At 44.1% G+C, this 17,256-nt stretch overlaps 1 protein-coding gene across 3 annotated transcripts in view; it reads right to left on the reverse strand.

Moving 5' to 3' along the window:
* Positions 1-17,256, reverse strand: part of CSMD1 (CUB and Sushi multiple domains 1) — a 2,142,320-nt gene that overhangs the window by 837,994 nt on the left and 1,287,070 nt on the right. For all 3 annotated transcript variants that reach the window (XM_035269622.3, XM_017963591.4, XM_008979004.5), the window contains exon 6: positions 307-419. In XM_035269622.3, the coding sequence (XP_035125513.3) occupies positions 307-419 (113 nt within the window). The remainder of the gene's footprint in view (positions 1-306; positions 420-17,256) is intronic.

Genomic DNA, 17,256 nt, shown 5'->3' on the forward strand with positions numbered 1-17,256 from the left:
CCAGACTGCTCAGCTTAGGTACATAATAGTCAAAACCAATAATAATGAACAGCCATGATTAAAACTTAGCAACCGCTGCAATGTAACAAGAAACTATACGTATCCTGTGTATTGTGGCACGATAGAGCTTCACTAACAAGTTGCCGCTTGTTGACTACATGATTTCCAAACAGAACTGTGAATAAAGGAATTAGGAGCCATTTTCAAGCTATTTATCCCTCTCACTCCTAGAATGTCACTATTAGAAAGGATCAGAATAAACGTTGCTCCTGTTTTTTCTTTAATAATAAGACGGAGCATTCTTACCTTGGAACTGAGCGTTGAACCCTTTGCGTCGGTGGTTGCTGTCGGAGGTGAAGTGGAGTCGTAGCCAATTCTTGCTACTAATAACTGGAGAGGGAAGGTTCATGCCGGTTAGCCTAGAGAAGAGAAAGAGGAAAAAAATCTCCCTTGTAAACCAACAGAGCAAATGTCCTATATCAAACCCACTCTACAATCCAGTTACTTAAACCCTTCATCTGGAGACGCTTAAACAGAGGCCATGTATTAATTGGCTTTGAACCTTAAAATGATCAAGATAAATCTATCTTTGCCCAAATGTAAATGCTAAATCCCTTGTGGAATGAATGTTTTCAAAAATATTTGATACTTTGATCCTCCTTTATTAATGGTGAATGCAGGAGAAGCTCTTCTTCTGATCTCTTAGTTCTTTTCATCAGGACGTTAATCACAATGAATCAGATAAAAGAAGAAATAGGCAAATGATAAAATTCTGCCTTTCCTTATTTGAAGACTTAATAATTTATTTTTTCTTTCTTTTTTTTTTTTTTTGAGATGGAGTCTTGCTGTGTTCCCAAGCTGGAGTGCAGTGGTGCAATCTCGGCTCACTGCAACTTCCGCCTCCTGAGTTCAAGTGATTCTCGTGCCTCAACCTCCTGAGTAGCTGGGATTACAAGCATGCCCAACTAATTTTTGTATTTTTAGTAGAGACAGGGTTTTGCCATGTTGGCTAGCCTGGTCTCGAACTCCTGAGCTCAGGTAATCCACCCACCTCGGCCCCCACAAAGCACTAGGATTACAAGTGTGAGCCACTGTACCTGGCCACAAGACTTAGAAATTCTATTTAACCTGAAGTAGACTCCAACAAACTGTTTCTCATGCTTGGTAGCATGCTGTATTCCCAGCATCTCATCTGTAGGACTCAGAGACTGGCCTTTTCTACCCAAGTAAAGAAGAGGGCCATTTATGAGATTGATGACAAGAACTGCGCAAGAGATTTGAAATGGAATAAGATTATGTTTTAGGAAAGTAGTCCATTAATCTTTTACAAATAAGATGCAATCAATTTCTGGTTAAGCTGTTTAAAGCATCCAGTTCACTTTATAACGTGTAGTTTAGTTGTCAGAAACAATCATGTGTTTTATTTCTTACTATTGAAAACCTTGTGTGCTTACTAAGGAATACAAGCACCCTAATATATTAAAGCTCTTGCCCATTAGAGGTACAAGGCATGTGTATAGTTTTTCAGTGGCATGAGCATCACTGGATTAGGATGCTTCTGACACGGGACTGTGTGCTGGCTTGACTCTGTGTTAGGTGAGGTACCACGGGGGGGTCATGTTTATGAACCTCAGTTTCCCAGTGTATAAACTGGGCATGAAAATACCTACATCCAGGAATTGAAAGAGATAATATAGATGCACATGTGGATGTACCTCAAGCACATTCTCCACGGGCTCTACGAGGGGTTATGCACTGAAGAATTATTTGTCATCTTGGTGACCAAATCTATTTTCAAAATGATGCTTATCAGCATAGAGGATCTGTAGGGCTGTAACCAAATTGCTTTTAGCAGGAACCTGAAGAACTGTGGTGCTGTGTGTGGGCCTGCCTGTGAGCACCACAGCTGCTTGGTAAAGCTGGGGCTCTCATTTCTATGCAGAGGATTTGCTACAAAGGGTCACCTGTGTAGAGAGCATTTCCCTACTTATTCTATTACCTGGAGGAAGCAGCACCAGATGAAATACACAGTCAAGCTTTCTGATGTCAGGGGTGCTCTATTCCAATTCTCAGATTTAAAATTATCCAGTATCCACTTTAAGTTAAAAGCCAAACCTTGACTGTAACCAGTTGCAACAGTGTTTATGTCACTGTTTGAAATAAGCTTCTTTAAGAAAAGTACACTGCTCAGATTTGCCTATTTGCTTGGATTTATGTAGTACTAGCTGGTGACAGCTGGACACAGCTGACACAAAGACACATTTAATCACCTTGTTGTTTTTTTTTTTTTTCTGGTGAGATTATGTTACAAATTCTATAGGCCACATACTTATTTGCCTAATACTGGGAAGGTCTAAAACACTAGATTCAAAAACCCCACAGTCTATCCGGCTCACATATACTCATTGGGCTTAGAAATACTTTTTAAAAAATCATTGTTTTCTTTGTATATTAAAAAATCATAATACTTATTTTTATATACACATATACACACATACAAAAGTGTTAAATGCAGACATATATACACATACTAACAATGTTAGATGCAGACACACAAAATTTAAAAACCAAAAACACATAGATATACACTGAAATTCAGCACCGAAGCAAGCCTGCCCTTTCCACATCAGATACTATCCTAATGTACAAAATATACACAGTTGGTGGTACCCAAAGCGCTCACAGTACTGCACTGTATTTATTCAATGCGCTGTTCATTTTTATTCAATACGGTGACATAAGACCCCGTACAAAAGATCAGTGAACATAGGAAGATGCACGTATTTGCTGAACTTTTCACAACTGCAACCATCGCTTGTCTTCTTGTTGCTTTAAATATAGATATTTTCTCAATTACATTATTTATTCATGGTTCTGACTGCAAAAACCAGGTGGATTCTTTTTTTCTGAAGACAGCGTCTTGCTTTTTCTCCCAGGCTGGAGTGCAGTGGCACAATCATAGCTCACAGCAGTCTCCACCTCCGAGGCTCGAGCCATCCTCTCACCCCCGCTTCTGAAGTAGCTGGGGCCATATGTGCATACCATGCCTGGATGTTTTTTTAATCTTTTAATTTTTTTTGTAGAGACTGGGGATCTAACTATATTGTCCAGGCTGGTCTCGAACTCATGGCCTCAAGAAATTCTCTCACTTTTGCCTCTTAAAGTGCTGGGATTACAGGTGCTAACCACTGTGCCGGCCTGGAATTGCACTTTATTTGCATACCAACATTAATAATGATCACAAACAAATCCCCTCTCTACCATCACCTACACCCAAATCCCCTCTTTACCCTCGTCTGTATTTCCAAATACCTACTCACAGCAATGTTAGTTTCGTGTCAGTCAACAGAATATTTCTGTAAAGGACCAGGGGCATGAACGTATTTCAGGCATCATGGATCACACGGCCTTTGCCGGAAACTGTTCAACTGTGCAGGTGTATTTGGCAAGTGAATGGTAGTTGTGCTCTAATAACACTTTATGGACACTGAGATTTTAATTTTATGTAATCTTCCTGTGTCACATAATATTGACTTTTTGATTTTTTTGTTTTCATTCACTTAACAATGTCAAAGCCATTCTTAGCTGATGGGCCAGATTTGGTCTGCAGGTAATAGTTTGCTGACCCCTGCTTAGCATATAGGAGGCAATTTGTAAAAACACTGAGCTGGAAGATAATTAGATAGTGCATAGCAGCCTAGTGTAATTAAAGTTTCAAAAAATGCGTAAGTTTCACAGAAATTCATTTTATTTTTTTGAGACACAGTTTCTGTCTGTAGCACAGGCTGGAGTGCAGTGGCACAATCTCAGCTCACTGCAACCTTCACCTTCCGGGTTCAAGTCATTCTCTTGCCTCAGCCTCCCGAGTAGCTGGGATTACAGGCACACACCACCACACTGGGCTAATTTTTGTATATTTAGTAGAGATGGGTTTTCTCCATGTTGGCCGGGCTGGTCTCAAACTCCTGACCTCAGGTTATCCCCCCGCCTCAGCCTCCCAAAGTGCTGGGATTACAGGTATGAGCCATCACCCCCAACCCTACACAGATTCCTTTTATAGAGAAGAAAGAGTGAGGGCTTTTTATCAGTTACACAATTGATTTTCCATGATGAAGCCATTCAAATGAATTGTACCCCAAAGTCGATTTTTATACACAAATTTCCTGATCTGACCTTTGAGTTAAACACATGCTTAAGACCTTTCATTGCCTGTTTGGGAAGGGGGGTTGTGCTTGATTTGGCCTTGCCAGTTAGACAAATCCTCACTTCTTGCTTTTGTCGTTTATTTGGAAAAGGGGGTTGTTCTACATGAAACCTGGCCTTAGAACTGTGTGTTATTCTGGTGCTGCCTACAGGGCTGGGAGCTAATCTTAGAGCTCTCATTTGACCCAAAGTTGTTGCTATAAACACAACTCTTTCTTCATTCCAAAGCACGTGATTTAAAGAAAAATGATTACTATACAAATTAGTAGGTGAAAGTGTGAACTTCCTAACAATTTGATGTTTCAGTTAAGATTTTAGAGGAAAATAATTCAACTGAATGGCTTTCATCATACCCCTTACAGACAGATGCCCAAAGCCTGAGGTCCTTCTCCCCAGAAACAGTTAATGTGTCACCTGAACTGGCTCGTGAGTATTTTGCAGAACAATGCACGTACTGGGTTTGGGATGGGGAGATTTGACTGGATTACTGAGTGGGCCCAATGTAAAGAAGAAGATCCTTCAAGTGGAAGAGAGAGGCGGGACCAGAGGGTCCCAGGAAGAGAAGCCCGTGGACAAAGATCAGAGTGATGCATTGAGGGCTCCACCCTCCTGCCTGACAAGAAAGCGGCTGATGTCTTTAGAATTGGAAATGGCAAAGAAACGGCTTTTCCCACAGTCTCCAGACAGGAACGCAGCCCAGCTTGATTTTAGAGGGCAGATTTCTAATCTGTTTATTGAGGATAATAAACATGTGTTGGTTTAATCCATTGTGTTTGTGTGAATTTGTTATGGCTACAATAGAAAGCAAGCAAATCTCTTGATGCATACATTAAATATGTATAGCTTTTATATGTCAACCATACCTCCTCCGTAAAGTGGCTTAAAACAAACCAGAAATACAGCCTTTTAATCCCTATATCCCATTTTTCATTCTAGAACGATCCTGAAGAAAAAGGCAGAAAAAGAAATATACTAGAATGTGACAGCATTCTTATCTATCCATAATCTTAGCGAATCTATGCAGTTTAAACCCCCTCAATAATGGCCCGCGACGGAAGGTCTACCGCTGTTGGAGTGAGGTTTCCTGGAAGTTCCCACCATTGATAGCCATGCTTCTTTTAAGTCTGCTGGATTTGCTTTTCTAATAAACAGATAGTTTGGAAAATGAAAGGGAGAGATTATGTGGCCAATGGTGGAAAACTGGCATGAACAGGGAACACAAGATTCAAAGCAGAAACCTTTAAAAGAGAATGGTGGGCCGGACGCAGTGGTCACTCCTGTAATCCCAGCACTTTGGGAAGCCAAGGCGGGTGGTTCACCTGAGGTCAGGAGTTTGAGATCAGCCTGGCCAACATGGTGAAACCCTGGCTCTATTAAAAATACACACACACAAAAAAAATAGCTGGGCATGGTGGTGGGCACCCAGCCAGCTCCTTGGGAGGCTGAGGCAGGAGAATCGTTTGAACTCAGGAGGCAGAGGATGCAGTGAGCCAAGATCACACCATTGCACTAAGAAAAAGAGAGAGAGAGAGAGAGAGAGAGAGAGAGAGAGAGAGAGAGAGAGAGAGAGAGAGAGGAAAAAAAAATAGGGGAAATAATGGTAAGGACCAACTCGTGCCTTCGTGCATTAGTTCACCACACACTGACACTTTTCTCTCCTGACGTCTTAGGAACAGGGCACATGCCTGGTGGAACCAAGGGGAGCTTGCCAGGTCAGGGATATTGGGTCTTACAAAAGAAGGGGGTTGAGCACTGAGGAAAAGAATAACACAGAGTAACAGGCTGAGAAAGGGTCTGAAGGGAACTTCGACATGCTCTGTTTCTGGAGCATCTCAATCTAGGTCAGGAGACCCGCAAAGCCATTCCGTGTGAATGCTGAACAGCTCCTTTAGAAATGGCAAAAGGAACTGGTTGTTCTCACTTTTTCCCCGAAGAATGCCAAATTAAGCAATTTAAAGCATTGCCAAATTCATTTCTTTCAAAGGATTCAACTGGGTCTTGCTTCTGCTAAGAGTAAAAATAAATGGAGGGCTCATGGGATCCTCACAGTTACGATGACCTCCTTTGAGCTTAAATAGAACAGGTCAGTCTGTCGCACTTGCTCCAAACAATTGTACCATACACTTCAGGGCTCTATTTATAACATACTCCTACTCATCTTTCCATGTAGCTCCCCCAACCTCACTTTTCTCAGAGGGGATATGACACATGGTTCTAACATTTTACCACACTCTGTATCTGTGACTCATGCACTTTGCTTATGTGACTTGAAAAATGTAGAGTCAATTTATGGGGATAATTTTCTAAAATGCATTTGGAAATGCTAATGGGTTTTGATATTGCTTTGTTTGAGTACTTCTCTTACTCAAGCCAGATTTCTTATGTCTTTAGAAAGTCATCAGCGAAATATCTGGGGGTTCCTCTGTAGTTAAATCTCTTTAACCATGATGACTCAGAAGCCAGAAAGCATTACTGCTATTGAGAGAGACTTTAAATGATCTCCCCTCACTGGGGGGACTAAGAAATGTAATAAACCTATTACTTGGAAGAGACCAGCTGCATGTCAATTTGGGGAGAAAGTCATATAAAAAATGTGCTTTTTTTTTTTTTTACATTTGTGGACATGCAATAGAAATGATTTGTACTGTGGTGTTTCATTATCTCTGTTTGTGAAAATTAAGTAGAACAATCTGATCAAACAGAGAGTTCCTGACACACTATGTTTTGAATTGGCTGCTATTCACATTGCAAGTGAAATCCGCTCTCTCATGAACATGTTTTGAGTTTATACGACTCTTCTAACTCTTATTTGGGGGTTTAGGAAAAGTGACAATGAAATAAAAAGTAGGTCTTACCTTGCAAGAATATGAAAAACGATGAAGAGGCTCTATGTGAGTGTGTGTGTGTACACATATACAAATACAGAAAATTATACCCAGACAGAAATATATATGTACACATACACATACACATACACATATTTACATAGTTATCAAAGTTTTAAAAGTTTAATCCGAAAGTTTTATGCACACAAATATACTATCAGGGGAAAGACAGCCAACAACAATGAAACAAAACAAAATAATACACCCACGTGATATATTTAAAAGTGTACCACACAAAACCCTTCATTCAACAGTTCTTTAATGACAAACTACCTTTCTTTCTTCCCTCCCCCATCCCCTGCTTTCTACACCCTCCCTCTTTCTTTCTTTCCCTTTCCTCTCCTCTTCTCCTCTTTATCTCTCTATCTCTCTTTCCCTCTTTTCTTTCTGTCTTTCTCAGATGGAGTTTTACCTTTTCACCCAGTCTGGAGTGAAGTGGCATGATCTCAGCTCACTTCAACCTCCCCCCACCAGGTTCAAGCCATTCTCCTGCCTCAGATTGCTGCGTAGCTGGCATTATAGGCACGCGTCAACAACCCTGGCTAATTTTTCTATTTTTAGGAGAGATGAGGTTTCACCATTTGTCCAGGTTGGTCTCGAACTTCTGACCGCAGGTGATCTACCTGCCTTGGCCTCCTACAGTGCTGAGATTACAGGCGTGAGCCACCACATCCAGCCAAAACTACAACTTTCTATGAGACATTTCTTCTACTTGGCATGGAATTCATAATTGTCTCTGGAAAAAAGCTTCTCTCTCCCTGACAATGATTTTTCTCCATCTGGCTCTCTCTTTCCCGGGCACACTCTCCGAGGCTCCATCACAATCCACACCAATGGCCATAACGAACCCTCTTGGTACCGTCATTCACTCCTGTGACTCTAGCCACCACTTTTAGCTCTGTGCACGTGCCCTCCTATAGTCCATCTTTGTGAAAAAATACTTTCTAGTGTCCTGAGACTTCCCACCTACTCTAGCATGGCTCACTCTGCTTTCCGGCCTCCCCAGGTGCACAGCACTCCCACCCCCTGCTTTCTACACTCAAAGACAGTTGACTTCTTGCAGGGTGCCACGCAAAGCCCGACATGTCTTCCTGGCTCACATCATCCCATGGGCTGTCCCTCACCTGGAGATCAGCAGAAGCATCTGCCCTGCATCCCACCTGCTCTGCACCTGCCGCGTCCTTCCTGCCCTCCTTTAAATCCCAGATCATATGCTGCATTCTCAGGGAAGCCCACTCTGACCTCTAAGATCAGACAATGTCTTCTTGGCTATCCCCTCCCCTGGCACCTCAGACTTATCCTTTGCAGACATTTTCAATATAGTAATGACTTGGTGTAAGGCACATGGCTGTGCTTGGATCTAGGATAGGCTGAGGTAGGGTACTTAACATCCTGCGTGACTCAGCGAGTTTGTAGCACAAGCATAGACCTCCACCGGTTATCACAGCCATGTAGCCATAGCATGGGAATACCATGCTTGGCTCTAAACGACTATTGTCTGTAAATGGTATAATCGCCCTGCTGACATTGTACAGGCATGCTGGTACCCGGAGAAAGAGAGAGAACCAAAGCTGTCCATCTGCCAAAATGTACAGAGGGGAGCCAGGACACAGCTAGACTCGGCACCTGCCCAGACAGAGAAAGAGTTAAGCTGCTGACCCTGAAGGCAAGGGAGAGCCGGCCGCACAGCTGTATGTAGGAGCTGCCAGGCTAAGCAGCCAAGACAGGGTGGACAGTGTGAGGAAGTTGTGGATGAGAGCTGCTGCTGAATGTAATCATCTCACCTGCCTACACCTCCCCGAGTGTGTGGGAAGCGATGGCCAGGGGCAGACCTGTGTTACCTACAGTTAAATGATCACAAGCTTGCTTTGCTTTTTATACACTGAAATTTGTGCCACGAATCATATCCAAACTATGGTGCAATAAAATAAAAGCAGAGATCCAGCGGTAACAGGAGGCCTAGGGTAAAGACCACCTCAGAGCGCCCTGTAAGCGCGGAACACTCCGTGTGGCTGCAGAGCAGAAAACATTGCTTGGTCCCACAACTCTTCCCAACATAGAGTTTGTGTGAGGATCTCGTAAAGGAAGCTTATGCAAAAGACTCTGGGAAGTAATGCAACCTCTGCTCACAAGATCTGGGAGGGTCTTTGCAGATGGGAGCTGGTAAGGGCAGAAAGTCTTACGGGGCAGAGATCACCGGAACGCCACAGGTTCTGCCTATATTCTCAGCATACGGAGCGATTCCGATCGCTCTGTGTCCACGATGCTTGGGAGATAAAAGCCCCTTGATGCATTGTGTGTGGTCAGACCTTACGGTGTCTTGTCCCTTGTACCTCTCTTGCCAAAACACCTGGATAGACAATGGGTGGTAAAACCTCAGCACCCCTAGTCAGCATTTCTTAGGAGAACCACATTTGCTGTTGAATGCTGCAGACACATGCTCTTCCTCCTCAACCCCCTCTCCACAGCCTGTAAGATTAACAAGATAATGCACCCAATAAAAGCTCGTGAAGCCTAGAGCTCAATGCTATCACATATCACCCTGCAAGAGTGCCTTGGACCCCTGGACCCATGCTGTAAAATTCTATTCTTGTGTCTTTGTCTTTATTTCTTTTCTCACTCCCTCATCACTGCTGGGACATGGGGCACCCACACAGAGGGTTGGGCTGGTTCCCAACTCGAGTGTTCTTTCTGCTCACCCACCCACTCCCTTCAACATGACGTTTGGTGTAGTCGTGAACCAGACACTTGGTGATTTGTTTAGTTATTTGCTTAATGTTAGCAGTTCCTGTGAGACCTTAGGCCTGTCCTAGTCTCTCTGGCAGGTGGCAGTGCGCCGGGGATGAAGTAGGCACACTGGATGGATAAGCTGAAGTGGTCTCTTCACCCACACTCCCTGAGCCCTAAGGCCAGTCCCACGTTATAAAGCGGAAATGACTACGTGAAACCCTCAATGTTAAAATGCCAGCTAGGATGTTATGATGTCAGCTGGGTGCCAATAGTTTGGATATTTTGTCTTCTCCAAACCTCATGTTGATAAGTGATTGACAGTATTGAAGGTGGAGCCCTGTGGGAGGTGTCTGGGCAATGAGGGCGGATCTCTCATCAATGAATGGCTGGTGCCCTCCCCACAGAAATGAGTGAGTTCTCTTAATTTACTCCAGAGTTGGTTGTTTAAAAGAGCTTGGCACCTCCTCCTCTCCTCTCTTTTGCTTCCCCTCACTCTGTGACATACAGTGCCCCCTCTACCTTCTGCTGTGAATAAAAACTTCTTCAGGCCCTCGCCAGAAGCCAAGCAAATTTTGGTACAGCTGTAAAATTGTAAGCCAAATAAACCTCTTTTTTTTTTTTTTTTTTAAATAAATTACCCAGTCTCAAGTATTCCTATATAGCAATGCAAAACAGACTGATACAAGCCTGTGTAGCTATAGTTGGATAAACCCTGTGCCTTTACAGCATGAACCTAGAGAAGTAAGGAGGTAAACAGTGGTAGGACAATGACCAGGGCTCCTTATTCTCAGAGGACCCAGGTCCCTTCATGCACACATAATTCTGAGGACAGCATTCACACAGAATGATTTGAATGGACTCCCTGGAAGCTTAGACTCCAGCACCCCTGACTGGACATGCCTTCTCTCCTTATCTTAGCAACCCCTATGGGAATCAAAAGACCCCCTAACTCACCTGCTATAGTAAAGGCCTCCATTCCCACTCCTCACATCTGTCTCTGTCTATCATGAAGCTCTTCAGCAAGTGTTGAGCACACAGCCACCCCTCATTTCAGAATTTCTGGAGGCCACAGGCTCTCAGATGTATCTTTCTGGTTGCACCCCAAAAGACGTGAATACAGTGGACCAAAGCAGGGCTCGGGGAGTGGATGGCACACCCTCACTCCATGGACCCTCCTCCGTTTAGATTTGCACCATGCGCATTCCGTCACCAGGTCACATGCATGTCACCTGCAAAGTACGCTTCTCTCTTCTCTTCCAGCCACACACTGCCCGTGTTCCAGTCCAAACCCTGGTGCCTCTGCTCCTGCTGCAGGAAAAGTCTCCTGAATGTACTTTTGCTCCCTGCCCCTCTCCCCTCTAAACGACACAGTGTAACTCTGACGTGAACTACCACAAACACAATCAAACATTTACAAATGACCTATGTGTGCGAGACACTTCGCTACGGTCTGAAGACGCACTTATGAGTGAGCAGAGTGGCCCTGGGGGACTGATGACACACTGAAGGCATCACCAAGTGGGGAGGGCAGGTTGCTGGGAGTGTCTGCAAGAGGAGATTCAAACTTCTCTTGGAACAACAGTTCCGCTGCAGATGTGATACACACATTGTGACTTGCTGCGTGCCTGGCCAGACCGGAGCTGGGAAGTTCATTATTTATAGCAGTAATCGCCAAGCTGAAAATTTATGATGAAGCCCAGCCTAAATCACAGCACTGCCCTTTCTTCTTTTCTATCTTTTCTTTTTTCTTTCCTTTATTTTCCTCTTCTCTTCTTTTCCCCCTCCCTGCCTCCCTCCCTCCCTCCCTCCCTTCCTTCCTTGCCTCCCTCCCTTCTTCCCTCCTTCCTTCCTCCCTCCCCTCCCCTCTCCTCACCTCTCCCCTTTTTCTTCTTCCTCTTCTTTTTTTTTATGGAATCCTATTCTGTTGACCATGCTGGAGGGCAGTGATGTGATCTCGGCTCACTGCAAACTCTGACTCCCTGTTCAAGTAATTCACCTTCCTCAACCTCCCGAGTAGCTGGGATTACAAGAATGCACCACCACACTCAGCTAATTTTTGTATTTTTAGTAGAGATGGGGTTTCACCAGGTTAGCTAGGAAGGTCTCGATCTCCTGATCTTGTGTTCCACCCACCTCAGCCTCCCAAAGTGCTGGGTTTACACACATGCGCCACTGCGTCCCACCCGGGCTCACTTTTACCTGTGTAAATCCTTCCCAAATGCCCAACGTGTTTCAAAAGACATCCCTTCCAAAGACCTTTCCCTCCTTGTCTTTCATAGACTTAAACATTTCTACATTTACAGCACTGGTTCCATACATTTCCCTGGAAATTACAACATGTCTTTTTCTTTCTTTCTTTCTTTTTTTTTTTGAGACGGAGTTTTGCTCTTGTTTCCCAGGCTGGAGTGCAATGGCACGATCTTGGCTCACTGCAACCTCCACCTCCTGGGTTCAGGCAATTCTCCTGCCTCAACCTCCAGAGTAGCTGGGACTACAGGCACGCGCCACCATGCCCAGCTAATTTTTTGTATTTTTAGTAGAGACGGGGTTTCACCATGTTGACCAGGATGGTCTCGATCTCTTGACCTCGTGATTCACCCGCCTCGGCCTCCCAAAGTGCTGGGATTACAGGCGTGAGCCACCGCGCCCGGCCTACAACATGTCTTACATGATTGGTGGTCGTGTGGAGGTCTTCCTCACCTCTGCAGTCTGAGCCCACTGATGGCATTGGTGCTACCTCAGCCATCTTCCTCTTCTTTGTAGTATTCTGTATTTTCCTCTAGAGCCTTAACAAATCTTTTTTTTTTTTTCCTGATATGTAGTGTTGCTTTGTCACCCAGGCTGAAGTGCAGTGGCACAATCTCAGCTCACTGCAGCCTTTGCGTCCTGGTTTCAAGTGATTCTCCTGCCTCGGCCTCCCGAGTAGCTGGGACTACACACGCATGCCACCAGGCCTGGCTAATTTTTGTATTTCTTAGTAAAGACGATGTTTCATCATGTTGGCCAGGCTGGTCTCAATCTGCTGACCTTGTGATCCACCCACCTCAGCCTCCCAAAGTGCTAGGATCACAGGTGTGAGCCACTGCGCCCAGCCCTTAATAAGTCATTTCTAAATGGTTTCTTTACATTTATTTTTGATCCCACTGTATGTTGTTAAGAGAAGTGAACCCTAAGATGATATAGCGGTAAGAACAGTAAGAGAACCCTGCTCTTATCTTCTCACGCACACCGGCTTCCCACCAGCACTGCAGCCTTGCAGCTGGGGGCGCCCAGTGGGTCAGGTCTGGCATCTTCCTTGTGTTTTGCCCAGCATAGCTCCAGAGTCCAACGGGTGGAGACAGGTCTCAGGAATCCAGTGGGGATGCACCTTCACGGTGGAGGAAGCAGCAAGAGGAGGATGAGAGCACTTGTGAGAGACGGGGCCCCAGAGAACATCTCAAACCCGAGAGACTTGAGAGAAGGCTGCAGAAATGCTCACGAAGCCAGCAAACGAGGCATCAGGAATTAACCCAGAGGTCAGGCGGAGAGGATCATTTGGGAGAGGATGTGACAAAGCCCGTCTTCTGAAGCTTAAGGACTACGTGCCAGGGAATTGCTCAGCACTCAAGCCTGGGAAATGCCTGAGACAGACGAGTAATTCAGTAAGACAGTCAAAAGACAGTGGTTCTGATGAAATTTCTCTGTGGGCAAATTTCCGTGGCCTCCTGGAAGGGACCAGGAATGAGGCCAGTACAGGAAGTGGCTTCAGCCAGTGGTGCACTTCCCTCTGCTGGACGAGAGGGACGTCACGCCCCACCCAGCAATCTCCTCGCAGGCCTCTCAACGTTGGAGGTTGGAGGCCCCTCCACGGGTGACGCAGATCACACGGGTATTGAAAAGCTTGGTTGCAACAAGCTGATCTGGATCCAAGTCAGTGACCTGGAAAACGAAACCTCTAGCGCCTGTTTCTAATCCCCGACGCTGGCACCTGGGTTACTACTGTCTGTGAAGACCGGCCTCTGAGGTTTACCAGCAGGAAGAAACAAGCAAGCAAGCATCCCTTGCCTCCCGTAATACTTGGACATTTGAAAGAGCTGACAGTCGGGACTAGGCGTGGGTGAGTATCCACATCATTTTCCGGTTATCAAAAAAAAAAAAAAATGCAGTGTCTCCACACAAAGATTTCTATAACAAATTCCACATACAGTCAATATTCAAAGACTGGTAATAAAGAAAAATGTTTAAAAACCATGATAACAATTTGTTTTGGGATCACTGATCATTTTCTCTTTATTATGTTTAGCACACATATTCTTTAGGACATCATAAAAAACAAAAACAAAAAACATTTTTCTCCTTAATTTTGAGGCAAGAACACGTCTTATCCTAGCTCATTCCAAGAGGATGAAATGAGTCTACCACTTTCTTTTCTCTAATAAATTTCTTCCATCACTTAGTAGACTGATGCAGACCTTATTCAATCAGTTGGTAAGATAGACAAGGAGCACCATGGTTACAGGTATGCCCTGTCAGATGCAATCACATGGGTCCCAGGCGAAAAGACCAGCAGCGCCACATCTGAGATCATATGAGCTCTGATAACTCTGGAGCGCTTCGGCCACATTTCAGCATCACTGACTGGCTCGTGAAAACTCACTTAAACCTCACTCAAGTGCAGCAGACATGGGGTTCTGCTGAGGCTGCTATATCTCCAGCTGGTCTGTCTGCGATGTGTTCTCAGATCACGCTGCCATCGTAGCAAGCAAGCTCCTTCCATGCACAGGCTCTGGACTGAGGCCAAGGAGCAGCTCAGGCTCTCTTAGGGAAGCTGGCCACCTTTCTCCCAATCCTGCATGCTCTGCAATGGTGCGGGCATTACAAACACAGACAGTGGAGTCATACTGACCTGGGTTCGGACACACCATGTCCCTTCCCATCTGGGTGACCTCAGGCCTTTACTCAGCCCTCCTAGACCTCAAAATTGTTCATTGTGTGAATAATGAGACCTGCTACTGCAGACTGCACGCTGCTGCTGTACTCTCAAGCATCCTTTTCCGCTTCCCCCAACCTAACTAAGGCTTAGATTTGCTCTGATCCTCACTGTATCCCACAACAGCCAAATCTGATTGCTGACCTTATCCACATACGTTTATGTGTGGCTCTATCTCTCAGCTGTGTCTTACATCCACGTGCATATATATTCACGCAATACATACTGTATATGATACGTGGCATACAATGTCATACCTGTATATTATCTGATATTATACAGTGCATATCTACATATACTTAGGGTTAAGAGAGGAGAACCCTAAGATGATAAAATATCAATAACACTCAGAGAACACGGCTCTCATCTTCTCACGCACAGTGGCTTCTGCCAGCACTGGAGCCTTGCCTGCGGAAATGCCCAGCGGGTCAGATCTGGCATCTGTATATAATTAATATAATATATATTATATATGATTATAGATAATATAAAATATGTATAGTATATAATAATATACAAATACATGTGTATGTATTTACATATCATGTTAAAAAGTTGAAAAGTTTCCAACTTGTTAACATTTTTCCAGTTTCCATTAATGATGAGAATATTCTATCATTGGAAGCTCATCTTTAATATGATTGGGAAAAACCAAGCGTCCAGCCTCTAAGGAGAAACATGCCCGTAGGTACATGTTTGTATTTTAAATTGATTACTTATCATATCCAGAAAATACAGTTCCAACATATTTTTTTTCTGAAAATTTTGGACTTTTAAATATTTCAAATGTCTTTACTGCTCCAAACCCCAGGCAATGCACCAGGTATACTATATGAAATCAATCTTTGGTCCTGAGTATAGGCAGTTACAGTCCATCTGCATTACAGTCATATATTTAAAGGCAAGGCCAAACGTGTCTCTTCAAAGATAGCAGAGAGGGAGTGGGCAGTGAGGTAGGAGAACTGAAGTCCAGAAATCAAGAGAGTCTTCAGGAAGAGTGGCTACAGTCATAGATGAGCACACAGTGACCAGCTGCAGCAAGGTCAAGTGAAAACCATGATTCAGCCAGGCAGCTGACTCAGGTTCCCACTCAGTGAATATCCCAACCTAATCATGGAAGCTCATCTCCAACGAGACTGGGAAATCCCAAGCATCCTGCCTTTAAGGAGAAATATTCCTTTAGGTCAATCCATGTTTATAAATATTTTAAATTGATTATTCATTGTATCCAGAAATTATAATTCCAACATTTTTTTTTCTGAAAATTTCCAGTTATGCCATAAACAAGAATGTAAAATAGAATGAGATGATTTAGACGAAAGTCCAGATGGCCTGGAGCACAGCTAAACAGAAACAAGAGTACTTTGGGTTCAACACAGAATGAAACATTAAATGAAAGCAGGAGCTGACCATGTTTTATTTTCACTTGTTCCAGTGCTCAGAACTTCTAAGTCTTGTGTTACTGCTCCTTTCCAGCCAGTCTAGCAGAGATATGTGATTTCTTTATTAACACACAAACCGAACCAGCGTATCCCATGTTACTGACACGCTCTCAGAAATGGAAGGACTTGTCCTAAGTTTTGCCAGCAGCTTTCTAATCCACTCTTTCCTTGGTGGATAATCTAACAAAGCAATTGCACAGGCTTGAGGAAATGTCCATCCTAAAACACCGCTTCTTTGAAAGAGGGTCCACTTAGCATCCACCGCTTTTCAAGAATCTGCTGTGTCCCGGTGGAAGGTGAATCCAGCAGGAAAGGACAGGCGGATACCTGCACAGCAGGCTCACAGCACACATGGGGAGGGTGTTAGTTGCTTTCAGACAGGAAGGTGTGGTTTGTTAGAAATTCAGTCTGGAGGGCCGGGTGCGGTGGCTCACGCATGCAATCCCAGCACTTTGGGAGGCCAAGGCGGGAGGATCATGAGGTCAGGAGATTGAGACCATCCTGGCTAACATGCTGAAACCCTGTCTCGACTAAAAATACAAAAAATTAGCTCAGTATGGTGGTGCATGCCTGTAATCCCAGCTATTCAGGAGGCTGAGGCAGGAGAATCACTTGAACCCAAGAGGCAGAGGTTGTAGTGAGCCGAGATCGCCTCACTGCACTCCAGCCTGGGTGACAGAGCAATACTCCGTCTCAAAAAAAAAAAAAAAAAAAAAAGAAAAATTCAGTCTGGAAAAGTCAGAATTGAGAGGGAATTAATTAAAGAGATGACTTTCCCTTATCAGTAACCACAGAGTCAAATGGATTAAAAGATGAATACTTATAGTTGCCCCTTGCCATTATTCCATGAGCTTTTAGTGTTCACAGACGTGCTGGTGGGACTCACTCCACACAAAGGCAATTTGATCACCACCATGATGCCTCTGTATACAGCAGTAAAAAAGATTCGGTTAAATAGTGGTGTTTAGTTAAAATCATTTTAAGAAAAATTGCAAATATGTTAAAAGAAAGTTGTACCAAATTAGAT

Source organism: Callithrix jacchus, chromosome 13 (assembly GCF_049354715.1).
Source record: "Callithrix jacchus isolate 240 chromosome 13, calJac240_pri, whole genome shotgun sequence".
In the NCBI taxonomy this organism is placed as follows: Eukaryota; Metazoa; Chordata; class Mammalia; order Primates; family Cebidae; genus Callithrix; species Callithrix jacchus.